The following is a 21,275-nucleotide window of genomic DNA, read 5'->3' as shown; positions in this document are numbered from 1 at the left end:
CAAATGGAGTCAAATGCTGCCAAGCAGCTACAGACCAATGAAAATGACTCAACAGCCGGAAGGATGCAAAAAATATTAGTGGTTAGCAAGACAAAACGTGCACATGTTGGTTCTAATGCATGTGGAGGGTTGTGTTTCTGTTTTAACTGGTCCAGGCCTCAGTGTTTTTGTAACCTCACCTAAATGCTGCAACACTTTCTATTGTAGAAGCACCGCCTTCTTTTTCTTTTTCCAGCGGCCTTAATCCTCTTCCGTATAATTCACAATAAGTAAAATTGTATACGTTTTTGTATTTTAGCTGTATCCTCTTTTCAGACTAGCAAACACCCGGTGGAACTGTGCATCTGCCAGTTACTTAGTGCATCGCTGGTAAAAAAAAAAAAAAAAAAAAAAACATTGTTAAAGGGTTAATAGAGGAGCCATGTTTTGATGACTTCCTGAAGGCGGAGTTTCAGAAAGAGCAGGAGTTTCTTAAAGAAACAGAGGCCCAATTTCAGGGCGCTAAAATCTGAAGTCAAATTTCTTTTTTTAAGTCATATTTAATGTAGCAATTTCATAAAACTGGAAGTAGCAAAGTTACTTGATTGTTCTATTAATGGCACTATGTGGCTGGAAAACACATAATACTGCCACTTTAAATTTTTTACTGACCCACATGAATCATTTCTGTTCCATGAAGGTCTTAGAGGTTTGTTAGAGAACAAAAAGCTTCATGAAGATGAAGGAACACATCAGACTGTTGCTGTCTGACAGCCTCATGACTGTCAGTACATGCAAACAGCTCAATTTCCAGGTAGCAGAGACGATGTCCTGGAAGACACCATCAGTTGGCAAACACTGCTAATCCACCTCATTGGCTTTTGACGCTTCCGTTTAAATCTCTCCATCTGGCCGTTTGTTTGAAAAGCCAGTGGATTTGATGTTTGACCTTTATGCTCAATGGAAGAGACGGTTTGAACTTCCTCCTTCCGTCTCTGCTCTTATTTCTCCATCCATGAATCCTCCTTTCCTGCTCCTCTGGGATTATTTGAGTTTATTCATGCTAATCAGCTGCTATCTGTCACAAAAACAAAACCTTGTCAGAAAGTAAAAAAGTAAATCCCTCCAGCTGCACAGCTGCCAAAACTAGCGCGAATAATTGTCCAAACATCAACCAAAAACTTATGAACAGACGTCTAGAGAACTAAATGTAACAGAGTGAAGAATTTTCCATAGAAGTATTACTACGCTTTATGCAAAATTGCTCTAATCTCCAGAGAACTCTATAGAAGTAGAGAACTGCAGATAAATGCAAAACAGTCCAGTCTAAAAGTTCATAGTTTCATAGAGAGCAACTAAAAAGGGATCTGAAATAATTTAAAGTAGCTGCAGAGACACTCAGACTAAAACGACTGGAATATCACAGCGAAAGATCCACAATGGTTTACAAGCTATAGTTACAATTTTTAGCAAAATTGCAAAAGATTTTCCTAAGTTTTTAAGGCCTGCATCTTCAACTTTACAAATCAACAGCTTGTGTGTGGGTGTGTGATGTTATAGAGAAGATACAACTCAAAGTTAAAGTTTATAAAAACTATTGTCCTAAAACATTTGACACACGTGTTGAAGAAGAATCCCCCGGCATCCATGTTTATAAAGCGTATTAATGACTTTTATTGACACGGAACATAAACACGAAGATGACTGAACAACAACGACAACAAAAAAATCCAACCTCTCAACTCCACGAAAACATTTAGACTGCTGGTGTGGGTCTGTGCCGACTCCGAGTTCAGCCCCTCCATTGTAAACTCGGCGTGAATCATAAAAGCGAGTCTGAATGTGTAATAAATAAACTGGTCTTGGAACGCGGGTCGTGTTTTAAAGAAATGATCGAATGCGAGCAAAAGTCACGTCGCTGCTGGCAGAAATAAAGAGCGTCCTTCTGTTGCTTCTCCTGCATGATTTGCATGATGGGTTCAGGCCGGACCTTATGACAGAACAGGACTTTTGGTTTAAATGATCAGCGAATGAGAAACGTCTCAGCCTGGTGGTTTAGTAGGTCCTGGAAGAAAAGCTCCACTTTCCTTTTGTGGTAATGCAGCATCAAGTAATACATGTCCTTCAGTCCTTATGGAGTCATTTCTGTTTGAGCTGCCTACTTCGGTTCAAGGATTAGTCCACCCAATTTACATACACATAGCAAAAATACATATATAAATAACAAAACCAAGCTTTTGCATTTTTCTTTTTAAATCTCCACCCCTGGCTTTTTTTTCTCTTTCTTTTGTTGAATTGCGGAGCACACATTTCACAGTATAGGAAGAAAAAGTCCTGAAGTTATCTTTTTTATTTTTTTACACATCACAAAAACTTGACATCATATCAAGTTTGTGTGCACTTTAAGATCCACCCACATGGGTCCCAGAAGGGTCTGGAGACCAGAGGTCTCAGTTTTAAAAATGTGCAGCTCTAAATTCAAACTTAAACATTTAAAAATCTGCCAAAGATTTTACGATTTTACAAGCATCACCTTTTTAAGTTTACAAAGAGATTCCGACATAATAGAATAGAAAAGTATTTGGGGGAAATTTCTGTGCAACAGCAGCAAAGTTACCTCACGCTAGCAACAATACTTATGATCCAATTCGCTCTCAGTTATTTTAGATCTGAGAAAGAATCTAAATAACTGATTCAGGTCTAAATACAGCTGTGAAGGTACATTTGTCTTTTTTTAGTCCAGCACACCCACCTTGCATTGTGCAAATGTGGTTTCCTGATGAAAGCTTTTCTTGTGAACTTGGAAGACTTTTAAGGAAATTCAAACCAACCGTGACCCAAATACACACCCTTATCGACTTCCCTTCATCTGTGATTAATATAATGACAAAAGGTTGCGCTGGTTAGCTTCATACTGAAACCAAACAAAATACAAGAGGTTCTGGTTGGAGATACCAGTGCAGAAAAAGTCACATAATGGCAGGAATAAAAAATAAATACCTTGGAAAGAAATTATTGTATGGCTAAAATTCAAATTTAGAAAAAAAAAAAGAAAATACAATAACTTGATTTGTAGTGTAATGCTAGCTAAAAGGTTTGAAGGTAACGTATTAGAATATAACCATTTGTTGGTTACAGCCACTAAAATGTTCTGTATCATTTTAACCAAGGCTCTACCGTCAGCTGGTTGAAACAACATCCTGTAGTTGTAGCCTACAGAAAGGCTACAACTACATATCAACTGGGCTACATATCAGTTTTACTAAAATAGCGTTGTTAGCAAGCTAGCTACCTGCACAGATGGCCTAGCTAATTAGCCAGCTAGCTAGCTTCCTAGACTCCAAGAAGAGGAACAATAAAAAAGTATAAAACTCTACATAATAAGAATGCCTTTTTGAAAGTTGCTCTTAAACTGCTTAAATCTGTTTATAATAATGGTATAGATAAGATTATTATTTCTGTCATAATATTATTAATATTATAGTTAAGCTGCAACAGCTTTTCTGTTTAAAAGCAAAAAGCAAGTAGATTATGCAGCAAGTCTGAATAATATAAACTCAATCATCTCTTGAGAATTTCATACTGGCATGAATAATAATAATAATAACCCTAAGTAAATCTAATAACATTAATTATTAGACTTAGTAATGTATGCATTAAGTCATATTAAGCCTATTAATTGATATCCATGAAGTCCATTTTTGAATTTGCCATATCCTGGTTCAGTAAATGTACTGAATGGAAAGAGATGTTAACAGTGGTAAGTAATAAATAATGTGATGTCATTTGGGTGGACCGACCCTGTAAGGAGGGTTTGGAATATTTTCACAGGATTTATTTCCCATCTGTCTGGAAAACCTCCAGCTCTGGCTCCTGCTGATGACTTTGGGTTTTCAGTTCTGCCTTTTCAAGTTTCAGATTTCATCACTCTCTTGCTCTCCCCTCCCACTTTTGTTCTTCATGGATAAAAGGAATGCAAAAGAAAAAAAAATTTTCAAAGGTTTCCCGCAAGAGCGTTTCAGAGCAGATTGACCTTTGCCACCACTTGCTTGCAGCCCGACTGGGAATATTCGCGCCCTGCGACTACGGGGTAGTACTCGATCTCCCCCGCGAGGCGTTCGATGTTGCTGTGGTCTGGGTAGAAGCCCTCTCGGGTAATTTCTTCCAAAAAGCACTCCATCACGTGGCCTTTCTCCAGAAGTCCCAGGGGCAAGATGTCGGCCTCGGTCCACAGCGGGTGATGCTTCTCCAACGTGTTGCGCAAAATGGGAGTCAGCTCCTTGACCAGGTTGCCGTGACGGCCGGAGGAAATGCTGGAGGAGTTCTGCAGCATGTGTTTGGTGATGTGTGTGTGGCCCAGGTTGCTGAGGAACAGGTAGATGGCGTTCAGGTATTCGTTGGACTGCTTGGAGGCGACGAGCTGCAGCAGCACGTCCAGGATCTCCACGTGCATGTGCTCGGCCTCGTCGAAGATGAAGAGCGGGATCTTCTCCTCCTCCTCCGCCTTCTCCACCATCTCCGAGATGAGAGAGGAGAGGTTGCGCGCGCACTGCATGGCCTCCGCCTCCTGGGGGCAGTGGTGGAGCACGTAGTACTGCAGCACCAGGGTGTCCCCCACCACCGAGCGGAAGTGTCCGGCCAGGAGGCGGCCCAGGTGGCTCTTTCCCACCCCGCTGGGCCCGTGGACGGACACCACCAGCGGCTTGTTGTGTACGTATGTGGACAGGTAGTCTTTCAGGTGGTGCACCAGGCCCTCCACCGCCCCCTGCTGGCCAAACACCTCGCGCCTCAGAGTCTTCTCCAAGCCTTCCAGATCGTATCGGAGAACGTGGTCGTCCAGGTTCTCTATGGCGTTGTACACCTGGGGAGAAACGGTCACACGTTTTAGAAATCTGAAGGCACGCAGGAATATTTTTGCATCGCTTTATTTATGCGTTTTATTAAATAAACAGTTTTATACGTTCAAAAACTACAGATAACGCTAAAACCTTGGTCATCTGTATATCTTCCCCTTCTCTCCCTATGATCTTCTTCCTTATAAGCTACTATTGAATAAAGGCCACTCGTGTTGTAAAATCAGTCTGTTAAAGGTACAGCGTGTCGAGTTGAGAGACATCTGGTGGCGAAGTTTAAAACTGCAACCAAAATGTTTTCCGAGGCAAGAAAACGGTTTGGTGTCTCTGCGCATCCTCTGTAGTTATTTCACTATTTGTGATTGGTTGCTAAGGTTGCAACTAATAATTATTTTAGTAATCAATTATTCTATCAATTCTTTTGACAATCAGACAAATTTATTTTATTAGAAATAAAAATAACATTAACAAATTAATACTTCAGTTCCTTTTTAACTCGGAACATAAACATTTTATTGCAATAGCAAAGCATTACTTTAGTGACTGTAGTGAAACTTAAACTTGACATATATTTACATATATATGTATATCTACATATAGGCTTTTTGTATACCCCAGTTAATGATTAATCTATTAGCTAATTAGTTAATTTTAATAATCGTGATCACGATTGATCATGATTAATCCAATTAATCGTTGCAGACTTTAGTTTACCGTAAGCATCTCTTTGTATAACATCATCAAGTACAGTTTCCCATTAGCAACTGTGTACTAATATCTATCATTTCTTTGTTACCGTCTATTTTGCTCGTCATCTAGACATCAGTCATCTAGACTAACTTTCCCACCTTTCTGAAGAAGACTAAAGACAAACGTGTGAATGACTGCAATCCTAAGAAACGAAACTCCCCCGTTATTTTGACGGTTTCGGTTCGGAGACCAGCAGTATGAGTTTACTTTAAGTTCCTCTCAAATCTTAAATTGAAACATTTTCAGATGTACACATGTTGAACCGAAGTTAGTTCCAGATAAGCACCTGAAATGAATCCTTCACATTTAAGTATCATTGACACAAATATTACTTTTGTTCTTCCGCGTTTGAACCTGGCCACATAGAAGAAGGTTAGTCTGGACCATTTAGTACCAACAGTAAAATTTGAACACCTCACTAAAGAGGAAGGCTTGTCTCACCTCAAACTCGTTTTCTAAACTGTGAAAGAAAATTACAGTGACTCGCAAAACGGAAAAACGGGTTAAAGGGAAGTACTCTGTAACGCATCTGTAGAAATTACTGAGCAACTCATGGTACTATGAGGAACACCAACAGCACATAGCTGTCAGGAATGAATTTTGATATAATAAATCATTCTTTATGGAAAAGTTCTTAAGAATATATATTTCTAAATTGTAGTTTTATTAAAATTGCAAAAGTAAAGCTTATGGTCCGTTACATAAGGCTGATGAAAACTCGCCATCACCTTTTAATCCCTCTTAATGGTTTCCAACGTAACGCTCCAATAGGCGCAGTCATGTTCTGTGGAATGTGCATTAGAGCTGGTATTTACTGCAGCTGCCTGAACGCAGCGCTGCAGGGCACAAGCACCTGAATCTGCTTGATCACATCCAGACTGCTGAATAATGGCAGCTCGCTAATAATAGCGTCAACAAACAGAGGCGTGGCAAAGCAGGCAGGGGAAAGGTTTTGCTTGAACCGAAACCTAAAACTTACAGCAAAGAAAAATCCCATTAGTTGAGCTTCGGCAGCGCAGACAGAGAGGAGCGGCTTCACCGAGGAGCTCTGCCTGAGGCCGGAGCGTTTATGTCAAAGGTTTCTTCTGTTAAACGTACGTTTTTCTTTTGTTCACGTCCAGAACATTGTTTTCTTATTTCCCCTCATTGATTAGACTGTATTTACAGGAAAGTTAATAAGAAAAATAAAATAAAAATAAAAAAAAGTTCAAAATTGCGATGAAAACAGTTTTAAAAATCAGTTGTGGCGAGGTCATCTCTGAACGGTAGACAAATCTTTTTTCATGTTTTCTGTCTTTTTATTGCTTTTTATGCATTTCTTTGTTTGTTAAAACTTCCCCGAAGCCTTCTTTTGTCACTTTGGATCTTGTTTGAAGAAATTTCTTGACAACATTTCACTTTTAAGATCATTTCTGTCTATTTATTTAATAGATTTCTGTAGCTTTTTTTGGCATCTTGAATTTTTTTTGTAAATTTTGCCTTTTTCTTTATATAGGGGTATTACGGATTTTCAAGCAACATAGTGCCAATTTATCACACCAATTAAGTAACCATGCCAACATCAGCGGTTACAAAAATGCTATATAGATTTTGATATTTAACACCTTGAAATTGGGCCTCCGTCCCTTTAAGAAGCTCCTGCTCTTTCTGAAACTCCGCCTTCAGGAAGTCATCGCTCCTGTATTAAACCCTTCAACAACGTTTTTACCAGTGTAACACTGAGAAGTAGTTTGTATAATGAGCTCAACAAATACCAGGTGTTTGCTAATTGTTACTGGCTAGTCTGAAGGAGCTGAGAGGGAACTGTGGGGGGGAGGGCTGCTCTGTGAGGAGGAAGCTTGGAAACGGCGTCTCAAAGGCGGAGCTAAGTCCCCCCACGTGTTTTGCACAGCTGAATGGTTGCCACAGAGATCAAAGGATTTCGCAAACATGCATAAATGAATCAAAACTACCTTAGTAACTACTTTGTAGACGCCTATTCTTCCAAAAAAGAAAAGGAATTAGACCACAGGCTACTTACTTATACTTATCTACCAACCCTGAATAGGAGAATCTAGTTTATTTACTTTGGATCAACATTATTAACTTTTTCTTCTTTTGCTCTTTCCTTTGGTTTGTTATTTTGTTTGCATTTCCTTTTCATTTCTGTAAAGCACTTTGTATTGCCTTGTTGCTGAAAATGTGCTATAGAAATAAAATTACCTTTATACCAAAGCAACACTCCAGGTGTGTTTTTGATGAGGGAATAACACTGTAACAAGACGTAAATCTCAAAATATGTGATTTTACATAATCCTGGCTCTTTAAGTGAAGCCAGTTTTTTGTATCTTAACTTCTTGTTTCCTTCTAGATTGGCGCTTCTACATAATAAACCTTTCCATGCTTTGCTTTTCCATAATCACATAAATCTAAACATTTGAGTACAAAACAAAGTGAGGATGTCCACAGCCGTCCATCACCTGGAGGACTGTCAGTGGTTTACCTGGACAAAGACTATAGCGAACAGCAGGTAGAGGCAGTACATGGCCCGGCTGCGCTCCTGCTTGGGCATCGTTTTGCGCGGCCCGCCGTTGGGAAACAACACTCGCCTCTTCCTCCTCCTCTTCTTCTTCTGAGGGACAGAAGGAAAGGCGGGAACCTCAAAGGTGAAGATTTTGGGGCTGGTGCGGCCCGGAGCCCCGGCGAGGCTGCCCGCCGCCGCCAGGCTGTGGGCCATCTCCTGACGCCGCAGCTTCATGGCCTGGTACTTCTGCTTGATGCGGATGACGGCGCGCAGAGAGGCGAAGCCGGACAGCGCGGTCGGGCCGCTCTGTCCCGTCTGGTTCTTCCCTCCATCGCTGTCCACCTCCTCGTCCGGCTCCCCCTCGAAGTCCTCCACCAACTGGGAGGAGGAGGTGCTGCTGCTTTCGTCACTCATCTACGGAGAGAGAGGACAGACGTTACCTACAGGAGCCACCACCGTCTAGAAACTAAAGGTCTAGAACACGTTTCAACAACCAGACCGTTCAAAAAAATAAAACACAACACAGTAACCATTTATGAGACAGAAATAAATTTTACTTTCTGTCAAATGCCATCATCAAAATAATCAAATATACACTAAACATGTTGATGAATTTGCTACTAGTCAAAAGCATCTCTAACCTGCTGGGTTTCTAGCCTGGACTTAAAGGAGCTCAGTGTTTTGACGGTTTTGTAGTTTTCTGGAAGTTTGGAAAAACATCCAGTTTGGTCATTTTCCCTGATCAAAGCTTCGATTAAAGCTTCCAAACCTCTGATTCAATGAAAAACAAAAACAAATGAAAAACAAAAACCAGGTTCTCACTCCACAATAAGACTTTCTGAGTCTTAAAGCTGAAACTGATGAAACATCCAGTTGTTTCCTAAAGTGTAGTAACAAGATTGTGGTTTAGCTGTAACTGACGACTCCGTACCTACAGACATTGTTTTGACCTTCTGACCCCAACAGGGAGCTGAGGCGCCTCATTCCTTCAGGGCAATAAGAACTACAATTATTCCAACAGAGTAGATTTTAAAATTATTTCCACTTCACAGAGTAGTGTGTTCTGGTAGGCAGGCGTCTCTTAAAGGACACTTTCATAAATAAAACCCTTTTCATTGCTTTCTCTACGTCTCCACTGGTATTTTGATGATTTCCGTTTGGTGGCAAGTCTTTTAGTTTAGAAGGCCTTAACCTTTAGCTTCCCTCCAAAACATTAGCGTCGCTTCCAGTCAGAAGAAAATTAGAAGATGAAACAGAAATCTCCCAGGTTTTAATAATAATTGATCTCAACTACAGCGCTAAATTTTTATTATCCCCCAGGCAGGCAGTGGGCTGGATGGCTGGATAATAACTGCTTCTTGCTCAAACACCTCACTCCTTGATTTTGTTGTTTCTATTTTTTAGCAACTGGACATTTTGATATTTATTGGCGTTGACTTGTTTGTTTGCACTTTTAAATCGATCACGTCCATCATTGGACATAAATTCAACCTTGGCTCCCTTCCAGGGGCCGGGTCTTACTGGCACTTCATCACTTTAAATGTGCATCATAACACAACAACTTGCTCTCTAAAATAAATCCCACGTTTTTCTCTGAAGGCTCCGAGAGGCCGCTGGATGCGGCAACGTGAGCAGCGACCGTATTTCCTCTTTCTGTCTGAAACTCTGCAGGGGAGGATTTCCTGTCTCCTTACGGAGCCCAGCTTGAAAGAACCTGTCTGTTTAACCCTTTCATGCATGAATTATGATCCTTTGTGCCAAAATATTTTTTCCATTTTTTTAAATTTTCTTAAGGCATGAAAAAGGTAGGGAAAAAATTTGTTAAAAAAAATATATATATATTTTATTTTTTTTAGGTGATCAGTTGTAATTTTCTCCAAATACAAAGTTGTTATTTGAAAAAATATATCAGTGGGCTATCTGATGTCACAATATTTTTCTTTTTACTTGCAAGAGTCGTCTACAGTAGAAGGAGAGACAGGGTCGGCCATATTGGATTTAACAAAAATAATTACTGGCATGCAGCTGATGGTCAGTAGTTTATACTGTATTTTACGATGCATTAGTGTCCACTTCAGTGGTCTGTGTGCATTTATAATATAAAAATCCACAAGAAGCACAAGAAAATGGCTTTTAGATAGCTGTCCACTGTAGTGACCACTATGCATGAAAGGGTTAAAAAGGAAACGTTTTTACAAGTTGGCAGTTTTGCCTTCAGAGTTTGCGGTGTGAGAAGCCGGGCCAGCTGTGGTGCAAGGAGAATACTGCAGGTATGGAAAGAATTTATTGTCGCTTTATAGAACAAATTGCTGTTTTGGAAAGTCTTTTTTTTCTTCTTCTTTATGCAATGAAACACGTTTATGCTTCATTGAGGTCATGCTTGTTATAAAATGGATTAGCTCACACGTGGGAGGAGCAGTTTGACCTCCAGTCAGGAGGTTAAGGCTGGGCCAAACAAACTAGATCAGCTTCTTGTGGAGGATGAGAAAACTTGAAAAAGCTGTTAGTCAGACAGTTTTGTTGTTAATACTACATAATTAAAAACAGAACTCGGTTAACCCGTTTCAATTTCAAGGTGACGAGGAACCTTGTGTAAGATGCTACGAGAAAATATCGCTCTCATTAGAATCGTTCTGCACTTAATGACGCCGTAGCATCATGAAGGGATAACTCAGGCTGCACAAAGTGGGGTTCTATTGAAAGGCTGATAGCAGTCATTAGCCTCTTGGACAAAACCGTCAAGTAGACGGCGACATCTACAGCCGTTGGCTTTCGCAAGTTGCCAGGACAACGGCAGATGTCATGCAGCATCTTTGTCCGTCTGTGCTGCGCTTTTCAGAGCAGTGACGGCGAGTCATCGGCGTAGTCGTCCTGCTGCTGCTGCCCGAACTGATGCTTCAGATTTTAAATGATGCATGTCGTCTTCTTAGTTTCCTCGTCTTGTTTACGCTTTTAAAAAAAATCCACTGATTGGCTGTTCGCACAAACCGTACAAACTCACTGCATGACTCACGCTACGACGCTGGCAGCTGATCGCTTTGTGAGTCAGAGGTGGAGCAGACTTCAACCCCCTCGTTTACCACGCAGGTATGTTAATCCCACCTGCCTGCGGTGGAAGGGGCTAGCGTTCAGTAGACAACTCCAGCGTTTAGCCAGAGCCATGGCGCCTCCTCTAATGCCATCTAATCCTTCCTCTGTTTTTAGCACATCCTGATTTTTTCAAGAGGAAACCGTTTAATAACACGTCACAACACATTGCTATCAGTATCCCGGACAAATTTTTTATTCTTTTTAAATCACTACTTAATTGATGAAAAGAATTTTAACAGGGTTTTAATCATCGCAGCAGACAACATCTACAGACAAACAATCTTTAAAGAATCGAACTGAAGTGACAGGATGTGTGAAAATCAACAGCGACAATATAAAAGGCAGTGGACTCACTTATTCCTGTGTTATTTTGACCATTTATGAATGCTTAAGTTCAGTATTTTATTTATTTTTAGTCTTTACTCAAGCCAATAAAACACTAATGTAACCAGAGTCTTTAAACAACATTTGGTTCTGCTCTTGGTCTCCATGATCCTGCTGACAACGGCAAAAAATAAAAATAAAAAATGCGTCTGTAGACTCAGCAGGTATGAAATGTTGTCGTCTGGTCATCAATAATAAAAGTTTTCTATATTCTACACAGTCTACCATCAGGAAACGTGGTGATGTGACTGCACCTGACAAGTGAAACCGAATCTTTTCACACAGAGCCAACTTGATTTGAGGAGGTTTTTCCCCTTTCTACGTGAAATCATTTGAAGAGTGACATTTTGTGTCGTCTTTGATATTGAAAGGTGTTTGATGAACTGAAACAGAAACAATCTGTGGCAAAAACAAATGATTCAAAAATTGGAATGCACAATTAAGTTTAGTTACCCGTGAGATGTGTGCATTTTATGACCATTTATTGCCAGAATTAATCGACAAATATAAACAATTTAGGCACAGAGGTACAAAAGGAATGTGGGGGGGAAAAAGCGTAAAATGGTGAATTTCCAAGAAACAGTTTAACACGGGAGAGGGTTTCGTGAGAAGGACGCCCTTTGCGTCTTTCCTTTGTGGGTTCAAGGAAACAAAATGCCGACTGTTGGGGGTTGAAACAACCACAGTTTAGAGAACATGACGGTGAACTCTCTCATTTGCAGCTCTAAGGTTGGTTATTGATGCAGAAAATCGTGGTTAAAAACCACAGAAGACCAATTTGGTCCATCGCAGCAACATTTCTACTTTGAAACATGCACTGCGAAGCGGAACCCGTCAGTAAGTGTGAAACACCGTCAGCCTGCTTTACTTTCACGCTCTGCCAGGACATCTTCTCAAACGGGAGGGTCATCATGGAGGACCAGCTAGCTCTGCTCACAACCACAGAGCTCTGCTCACAACCACAGAGCTCTGCTCACAACCACAGAGCTCTGCTGCGTGATGCAAGTGCGTCTGCGGCGCCACGGCTCCGAAAACAGCGTTTGGAGGAAGTGCAATAAAAGTTTACGTTTAAAACAGTTTGAACACGGCAGACGTCTGCATTCGTCTCAGTTCGACCGGCGCTCCGTTTGCACTGCAGACTCTAGGATTTGTGGTTTTTCGGAACTAAAACATAGCAGGTCAAAAGGTTGAGCTTTTTTACTTCCACGGGGGAAAAAAAACAAAAAAACAAATAATAATAAAAAATCAAGATTGTGGCATTCGGTGCATGTGGGTGAAGCTGTGGGGAAGGTTTGGCTCTGAGCTGATGGATTTAATGCTTCTGCCATCCGCCTTGCTTTGCTCCGTTGCCAAACCAACTGTTGCTCAACGTCATAATCGACAACACATGTGCCTGCAACCACACAGACATGTGATATTAAAATGTTTTTTTTTGTTGTTTTTTTAAAATGCTTTCTTGCAAAGTTTCAGCTAAACTATCAGCAACTTTCAGCTGCATGAAAGTGCAGCAGATCAATAAGGGTTGACTGAAAAAAAAAAGGCAGATTGCTGTGAAAACAGCAACGATGCAGGGAGATTCAGGCAAAGCCAAGCTACCAGGCAGACATCAGATAAGATAAAAGTCAGCATCTGCATTTAAATGAAAGCTTCTCTCTCTCTTTTTTTTTTTTTTTACATAATATTCAAATGGCATACAAAAGAAAAAAAAAAATCACACTGTTACTGGAGAGAGAAAGAGAGAGAGAGAGAAAGAGGGAAGTACCAGATGATTCGGGAAGCTTCACAAGGCCCTGCAGAGTGATGACACACTCAACAGTTTTCTCTGCATGCCGCACGTTCAACTTCATCCAGAAATCTCTGCTGACCTGCTTTGCAGAAACTTCTCATTCAGACTTTTGCAGCAGTGTGAACCTGACCTCCCAGCAGGCCTCACAGCACAGGAGCTATCAGCTACACCCAGGAGAGGCAAAGAACAGCGAACGCTTTGTCTGACCGATCAGAGAAAAATGGAAAAGTTACAAAACACACACTCACACACACTCGGCTCTTTTACATCAGCGCTAAAGAATTTAAATGGGATCAGTGGGAGCAGAAAGCAGAGGGATATCAGAGCCCATCTGTTTGTTTTTCCCTGCGTCTTCACATGCAGAGACCTGAAAGACCAGCAACATTCCAGGCGGATCGAAAACTTCACCCTGCTACTACTACTACTTAGACATGTCGCTTTATGAGTCTCCTGCTCATAAATCCAGCATTTTTTTTTCCCAGAACGTGCACGTTTGCGCACACGAACACAGGTTTGCAGGTCGGATTCCACTAAAGCGTGTATTTCAAAATGAAATGACGTGTTTTCAGCCGCGCACAGAGAAGATTGCGCATCACCTCCAGCTACCGCTCAGCTGCGAAAACGCCAAAAAAAAAAAAACTCAAGAAAACTTGTCTCTCCGATTACCTTCAAATGTGGCATGAGATCGTCCAAAGTGAGCCGACTGTCAGTGAAGGTCTTAGTCCATGGCTTGTTGGAATGAAGGCAGAGAAAAGCCCCACGCAGCGGAGCGCAGGAAGCCTGGTTATCTCAGCCCTCCGACTGCGGGCTCCGCCTCGTTCTTCCTCTTTTTATTCTCTCTGCTGTCTCTCCTCTAACAAATGATTGTTTCCTTTAATTCACTCGAGCTTTTAAGACTCTCTCTCTCTCTCAGGATCAGCTTTTTCTGGCTTATTATATTATATATATATGTATTTTAAAGGCATCTGAGAATCAGTTTGTGGTTATATCGAGCCTTTCTGTAGTGAGTTTAACTGGAAGTGCAGTTAATTGCTCCAGTCACCATGACGACAGAGGAAACAATCAGTTCACCACAGAGGTTATGAGTCACAGAGGGTCTTATCCTCCTGAGACCCTGCATCCTCATATGAGGACATTACATTTTTGCTGTTCTGCACCATGATACTTAATTTGTAAGAATTTTGACCAATTGCCCTCATCTGGGGGCCCTGCCTGCACCACCTAGTGGTCTCATAATGAAATTACACTCATTTGAAAAAAAACAACATGGCGGGGATGACAGTGAACGTCTTCTACGGCAGCTCCCGACAGAAACATGGACAAGGTAAAAATCCTAATCAAATTTTATGATTGAAACTAGTTTATTTATGCACAATAATGTCTGTAGCTTCACGTGGCATGCTTATTTGATATATTTGAGTAATATTAGCAAGCTACAACGTCTGTAAACATGACGTACTTCTTTAAGGACATCAGGTCTACCTTCAGTGCAAAAACGTAAAATTTTTCCAAGAGCATTTGTGTTTATTTCTAGTCAAAATGTCTAATTTCTAGTCAAAATAAGTCTTATTACACTTAAAATAAGACTCATCCTGTAAAAAGTAACTTGTTTTTACACAATCACCACTTGTTTCAAGCGAACTTTCACTAAAAAATAAGTAGAATAATTTGCCAGTGGAGCAAGTTTTTATTTCCTATTACAAGGAAATAGATTGTGCATTTTTATCATTACAGGGGGAATGTCCTTTTTGAGAGCTGAACGATTGCTAAATGCAATCGCAAATGACTCTGAGATTGAAGATTTGTCAGATGGTGAAGAGGATGATCCTGCTGTGGGTGAAATCGCTCCATGTGAAGCAACTGTGGAGCAACCTGATGATTCTGATTCAGATTATCAACCTGATGCTGCTGACATAAGTGAAGATACTGACAGCGATGTGAGTGAGCCACAACATAAACAACAGCATCTTGAGAATGATGGTGAGACATAACCTAATTCCCATGTTTTTGCTCCGTAGCACTTTATTTCATTCAGTTGAGTATATAGCAAATAAAATGTATTGTATTTTTATTATCAGAACCTGACCAGGATGTGCAAGGTCGCAGGGCAGGACCAAGAAATGGAAATAGAGAGTACTGGAAGTCTGCTCCATTCAACCCTGTCTTAGTCCGATTTCAAGGAGCTGATGAACAACAAGACGAGAGAGCAGATATGTCACCGGTGCAGTACATGGAACAGTACGTTGACATAGAACTGATGAAAGTCCTTGCCGACTGTACAAATTCTATGTCATTAGCTAAAAGTGGGAGATCTCTCAACACATCGGTTGAAGAGATGTACCACTTTTTTGGAGCATCCATCTTGATGTCCTGCATCCCTTACCCACAAATCCGCATGTTCTGGTCCACTAACCTGAGAGTCCCTGCCATTAGTGACACAATGAGACGCGACCGATTCTTCAAGCTGAGGAGCCATCTGAAGGTGGTAATTGATGACGACATTCCTGAAGACAGGAAAACAGACAAATTCTGGAAGGTGAGGCCTTTCATGAATCGCATACTCAAAGGCTGCCATGCTCAGGCCCGACCAGAATCCGTTTCAATAGATGAACAGATGATACCATTCACTGGAGGCTGTCCGTTCCGCCAGTATGTGCCGCTAAAGCCAAATCCAGTTGGCATGAAGAATTTTGTCCTGGCAACAGCAGATGGCGTCGTTCTCGACTTTGAAGTTTACCAAGGTTCAAAGGAACTGGCTGCACAGGTGCTGGACGCAGAAGGATTGGGTTTGGGAGCCCTGGTCCTCAAACGCCTGACAAAAACAGTACATCCTGGTACAAAGGTGTACTGTGATAGGTTCTTCACCACCACATCAGCTGCGGAATCCATGCTGGAGAAGCAGGTATTTATTTTATATAGTTTCCCAAGTACTGTTCAGTTTGTTATTATTATTTTTTGCTTTTTCGGTTTCACAGCAGCAAATGATAACATTCATCAATCTGTGTCCATCTGTTGGTCAATTGTTGTGTCAGTCTGGTTCAGGGTGCAGGTTTACTCTGTTTTCTGTCAAGATGGCTGCCATAAAAAAAATTGTCCTTGCTACATCACTTTGAGATTATATAATTGGTTTTGTTTTTAGGTGTACCTAACTGGTACAGTCATGAAGAACAGGATCCCAAAAGCAATGCAGAAGCTTCCAAGTGACAAGATCATGAAGCAGCAAGGCAGAGGTACCTCCGCATCAGTTGTCAGGGGAGATGGGAAACTGAATGTTGTGAAATGGTTTGACAACAAGCCGGTCCTGATGCTCTCTGCTGTCCACACTAAGGAGCCAGAGAATACCTGCCAGCGGTGGTCCAAGAAGGACAAATGCTACTTAACCATCAGACGACCAAATATTGTACAGGAGTACAATGCAAAGATGGGTGGGGTAGACTTATCAGACAGAATGATGAGCTACTACAGGATGAGCGTGAGAACAAAGAAGTGGACGATTCGTATGCTTATGCACTTCATGGATCTTGCTCTGGCCAACAGCTGGCTGCTGTATCGCAGAGATCATCAAGAACACGGTACCCCAAGAAAGGCTATCATGACGTTCCTCGCGTTCCGCATGGACGTGGCTCAGGTGTTCCTCAACAAGTGTGATGTCACGCATGCAGAGGAAGAGAGTGCATGCTGTCCACAACCTGGCCAAAGATCCCTGGTCACTCCAATCCCCCACATCTCAGCGCGCACAGCTTCTGCTGCTCATCTGCCAGAAGTTGCTGATCTCAAGAACCCGATGCGTTGCAGACAACAAGGCTGCCCTGGGAAATCCCGTGTTCGCTGTCTGACATGCAATGTGTTCCTTTGCCTGCAAAGTCGGCGCAACTGCTATGAAGCCTTTCACGGAGGCCAGTAGGACTACTTGAATACTTGAATGTTTGTTTGAGTTTGCTATGACACGTTCATAAGGATGTTCATAAACGTTGCACTTTTCCATGCAAAGCCTTTCACATAGGCAAGCAGGAATACTTGAATTAATGACTGAGTTCGCTATGACATGTTCATAATGAAGTTCATAGAGTTTGCACTTTTCCATGCAAAGCCTTTCACAGAGGCCAGTAGGAGTACTTGAATGTTTGTTTGAGTTTGCTATGACACGTTCATAATGATGCTCATAAACGTTGCACTTTTCCATGCAAAGCCTTTCACATAGGCAAGCAGGAATAATTGAATTAATGACTGAGTTCGCTATGACATGTTCATAATGAAGTTCATAAAGTTTGCACTTTTCCATGCAAAAGCTGCACACTTTTATCTGCACTTTTATGTTTGTTGACAGTATAAAATAAAGTTTTGTACTTTGTTAACCAATGGTGTCTTCATTGTGAAAGTCTGGACAGAAAGCAATGTAAATGTACATACTGTGAAACACAGATGTAAATAATAACATTGATTGAATGGTCTTATCGTCACACAGATAGACCCAATGTCCTCGTGTGAGGACATTGGGTTTTGAGATAACCACTTATTGTAGAAAGCTAAAATTTCATTTTTAGGCTAATTGGGTCCTTATGATCCCAAATGACAAGGAAAAAATGTATATGCAAAAACAGACCCATTGTCCTCATATGAGGGCATTGGTTTTGACATAGTTCAAGAGCACATAGAAAGCTAAAATTTAATTTCAACTAAAATTAGGTCATACTAATCCCAAATAGTAAGGAGACATAAAAAATGCACATCAAACAAAAGCCCGGGTCTCAGGAGGTTAAATGAGCAAAAATAAAGAGATATTCTGTCTAGATTCTGTTTGGTTTGAATGTTTTCTGGAAATAAAACAGTAGAGGATAACAGAGAGATGCGTTGTGTTTCGGGAGTCGCAGTGAAATCGAGACTTTTTGCATAATTGAGGTTCTGGCGCGAGCGACTGGACCGAAAAACGAGATTTGTCCTTCATGATTTGGAGTGAAAAGTCAGAAATGCCAAGCTGGAAATATGAACAACAGCTCCCCCAGTGGCTGGAAGTCAGAATTACAACTTGGAAATCCAGAAATGCAGCATGAATTGCACACTGCGCGAGACCCGTTAAATATTAAAATATTATTCTTTACAAAACAAAGCTTAATCTCGTATGTTTACTGAAAATTCAATCTGAAGGAGGAATCCTCCTCATCAGGCGGTCTGGTCACATTATTTCAACAAGGATTGAATAAAGCCGCAAATACGATTTTATTTTTTTAAAAATCAGTGATAATTACTTGAATGATTATTGGAGCTAACAACCAACAGGATAAATATCTGAATTTAGAAATTATCTCACGAATTTGCTCTTGGACGTCTGAAAATGAATAAATAACCATAAACATGAAAACATGAAAACAAATTAAACAGCGTTTTCTATAAACGTTCAGCATATTGATGCAGCTTAAAGTTAAAGTGGAATTTTATCGGTGTTTCTGGTGTCTGAAGTTTAAAGAAAGCAGCAAAATTCTGAGCCTTAATATCTAAAGGGTAACTCTGAAGGAAAATCTTTGAAACATAAAACAACGGAGAAAAAGAAAAGAAAAAAAACCCCAGGAGAAAAATTCAGATTGAGACCAACCTGTCAGAAGAACCAGAGCGTCTTGCTGAGGTCCAGTAGCGTCATCCCACAGTGACCCGGACCGGCTCTGTTCACGTTCAGGTTCCTGCCGTCCAGTTTTTCAGCTCGGCACCAAATCGATAATGCGAGAAGAAGAAGAAGAAAAAAAAGTATGCCAAACAAAACTTCAGACAAAGTGCTTGAAATTAATGCAACGCAAAACCGAAACTGGACAAGAGGATGAGGCTTCAGTCCGAAGCAAATGGACCAAACTAGTCGGTTTCTGTTGTTTCTCTTCCTTCACTGAGGAGAATTCAAGAATATCAGCTGCAGCTTCCGAGGGGCGGAGCCATCACCGGCCTGTCAACCAATCAGCGTTGGTTGACAGGCCGGACCTTAGGAGCGTGCGCCCACGTCGTGCAACGCACAGCCAATGAAAAAAGTTCAAAACTTTTCTTCCTGAAGGCATTTAGTTAGCGGCAGAGAAAATGTAAACAGTGTGTAGATAAGACACGAAGGATAAAATATGCACATTTGTCCCTGTTTAAAGTTACAAATCGATGAAATGTTGGATTATTTTAAAAGCCTTCTAAAGAACAAAAAAATCACAACATTATGATTTACTTAGATCCCAACAAACAGATTTTGGTCCCGTAGAGAAAAAAACTCCGAAAGCGGTAAAAACGTGAACGGCTGGATCTGAGATGTTTGTAGGAACTGCAGCGGTTTCCTCAACGAAAATGTCCCAAACTGCTATTTGCCTGTCAGCAGTTCACATCTCATTAAATCACAAACATGGCAGCTCAAAACGTCACCTCGTCTGTTTGCATATAATGAGGAAAAACGCGGCATTTTCTGCTTGTGTGAGTGAAAACTCAAACGGAACGTGAGAAAATCCAAGCAGTCTTCCAGCTTCCAACCGGAAATGACAAATTCAAGCAAATGAAACGCACCATGTTTTTTTTTTCTTTGTATTTTTTTCTGCACTAGTGGCCTTTATTTAACAGTATTCAGGATTACTGACCTAAGCTAAGTTGCCCCCCCCCTTCTTCAAATCTGCTGGTTTGTGCAGTAAAAAGTTTCGCTTGTGCTGCTATCCCTTTAAAGATATTAATAATAAACAGAGGTCATGAAAGGTCAACCAGCCCCCCCCCCCCCCCAACTTTCAACTAGAATACATATTTTCAATTGTGCTGCTTTTGTTTTGAAGATATTGATATTAATAAAACGAAGTTTTATTTTTGATATCATTTTAAAGATATTAAGGAAAAAATTGTGTCCAGAGGTCATCAGAGGTCAACTCCTCCCCCTCACCATCACCCCCACTCACGTTTGCAAAATCAAACTCACTGGGTGTCAATCAACTTATTCCAACTTTTATTTGGATAAGTTCTTTGATAATATTCTTTGAGGTTTTCCATCCTCACCAATGCAAAATCCAAAATGGCTGCCATGTGTTTGTCAATAGTGACAGGTTGCAGAACTAAAACGGTCTGAGTTTCTCTCTCACCAGATCAGTCACTTGTTTTAATAACAACATTAACACATTTTATTATAGGTCACCGAACAGGAAATACAAGTGTTGCGGCTCCTCTTCGCAGGGAGGCAGGAAGATGAGGACGATGAGGAAATCTCACTGGTTTTCGCTGCAAGCGGTTTATTCCGTTCTGCAACTTCTTGATTTTTATTTTTAGAACACAAACTCAAATGTCACACAGCGGCTGTTTAACGCTGCAATAAAGGTTCGTCTTTATTCTGTTGCGTTAAAGTATTTTAGCACTCCGGGAGGTGTAACGGTGCTTTCAATTGAACTCAGAAGTTTGAGTTTTTGATTTAGAAATCTGAAAGAAAAAAAGAGAAAAAAGAAAAAAGAAGTCAGTGACTTGATGAAAGGTTGGAAAGTTAAGCAAAAAAAAAAAAAAAAATCCAATATGGCTGCTGTCAAATTCTGCTGAGTGTCATGAAATCTGACATAGCTGTCCAACATGTTGCTATGGAGAGTATAAATGCATAAAGGACAGAAAAACTCCAGCATGTCGGTTCTGATTTGTGAGGTAGATAACACACACACACACACACACACACACACACACACACACACCCCTCTCTGATCAGCAGCACACACTCACGTGCAAAGCAGCATTCCAGCTGCTTACTGTAAACTAAATAACTGGATCTCCTGTTGGTTGGCTGGTTGCAGGTAGATCCAGATGCCTCCACCTTCATCTCGGCGTCAAACGCGACTGGAAACAAACCGGGCCTGTGACACGTCTTCATCCTCTGCTCCAAAAAAAAAAAAAAAAGTAGAACCTTGATGATGTAACTGAACTCTGTTGAAGCTTTTTCACGTTTCCTTCCTTC

At 40.9% G+C, this 21,275-nt stretch overlaps 2 protein-coding genes across 3 annotated transcripts; one reads left to right on the top strand and one right to left on the bottom strand.

Annotated features, from left to right (window-relative positions):
- Positions 1-1,629: 1,629 nt before the first annotated feature.
- tor4aa (torsin family 4, member Aa) lies at positions 1,630-19,278 on the bottom strand. Of its 2 annotated transcripts, none has more exons than XM_032569296.1 (3): positions 18,936-19,278; positions 8,065-8,499; positions 1,630-4,840 (listed from the first exon to the last, which is right to left on the bottom strand). In XM_032569296.1, exons 2-3 carry the CDS (start codon positions 8,497-8,499, stop codon positions 3,998-4,000), a joined length of 1,278 nt encoding a protein of 425 aa, XP_032425187.1. In that variant the 5' UTR covers positions 18,936-19,278; the 3' UTR covers positions 1,630-3,997. The 2 variants fall into 2 exon arrangements, with proteins under 2 accessions (XP_032425187.1, XP_032425186.1); XM_032569295.1 differs by lacking the exon at positions 18,936-19,278 and adding an exon at positions 14,012-14,187.
- On the top strand, positions 14,448-18,072 carry LOC116724014 (piggyBac transposable element-derived protein 3-like). Its single transcript, XM_032569293.1, has 4 exons — positions 14,448-14,669; positions 15,080-15,325; positions 15,424-16,247; positions 16,485-18,072. Exons 1-4 carry the CDS (start codon positions 14,612-14,614, stop codon positions 17,247-17,249), a joined length of 1,893 nt encoding a protein of 630 aa, XP_032425184.1. The 5' UTR covers positions 14,448-14,611; the 3' UTR covers positions 17,250-18,072.
- Positions 19,279-21,275: the final 1,997 nt, after the last annotated feature.

The sequence above is a fragment of the Xiphophorus hellerii genome, chromosome 8 (assembly GCF_003331165.1).
Source record: "Xiphophorus hellerii strain 12219 chromosome 8, Xiphophorus_hellerii-4.1, whole genome shotgun sequence".
Classification (NCBI taxonomy): Eukaryota; Metazoa; Chordata; class Actinopteri; order Cyprinodontiformes; family Poeciliidae; genus Xiphophorus; species Xiphophorus hellerii.
This window is presented reverse-complemented; position numbering and strand designations above follow the sequence as displayed.

Excerpts from the sequence above, each read along its gene's own strand:
- tor4aa (XM_032569295.1), bottom strand. Across the intron at positions 4,841-8,064 it reads TCGCTATAGTCTTTGTCCAG|GTGTACAACGCCATAGAGAA; the intron begins GTAAACCACTGA and ends GTTTCTCCCCAG.
- LOC116724014 (XM_032569293.1), top strand. The coding sequence starts at position 14,612 with ATGGCGGGGATGACAGTGAACGTCTTCTACGGCAGCTCCCGACAGAAA. Across the intron at positions 15,326-15,423 it reads ACAGCATCTTGAGAATGATG|AACCTGACCAGGATGTGCAA; the intron begins GTGAGACATAAC and ends TTTTATTATCAG. Across the intron at positions 16,248-16,484 it reads AATCCATGCTGGAGAAGCAG|GTGTACCTAACTGGTACAGT; the intron begins GTATTTATTTTA and ends TTTTGTTTTTAG.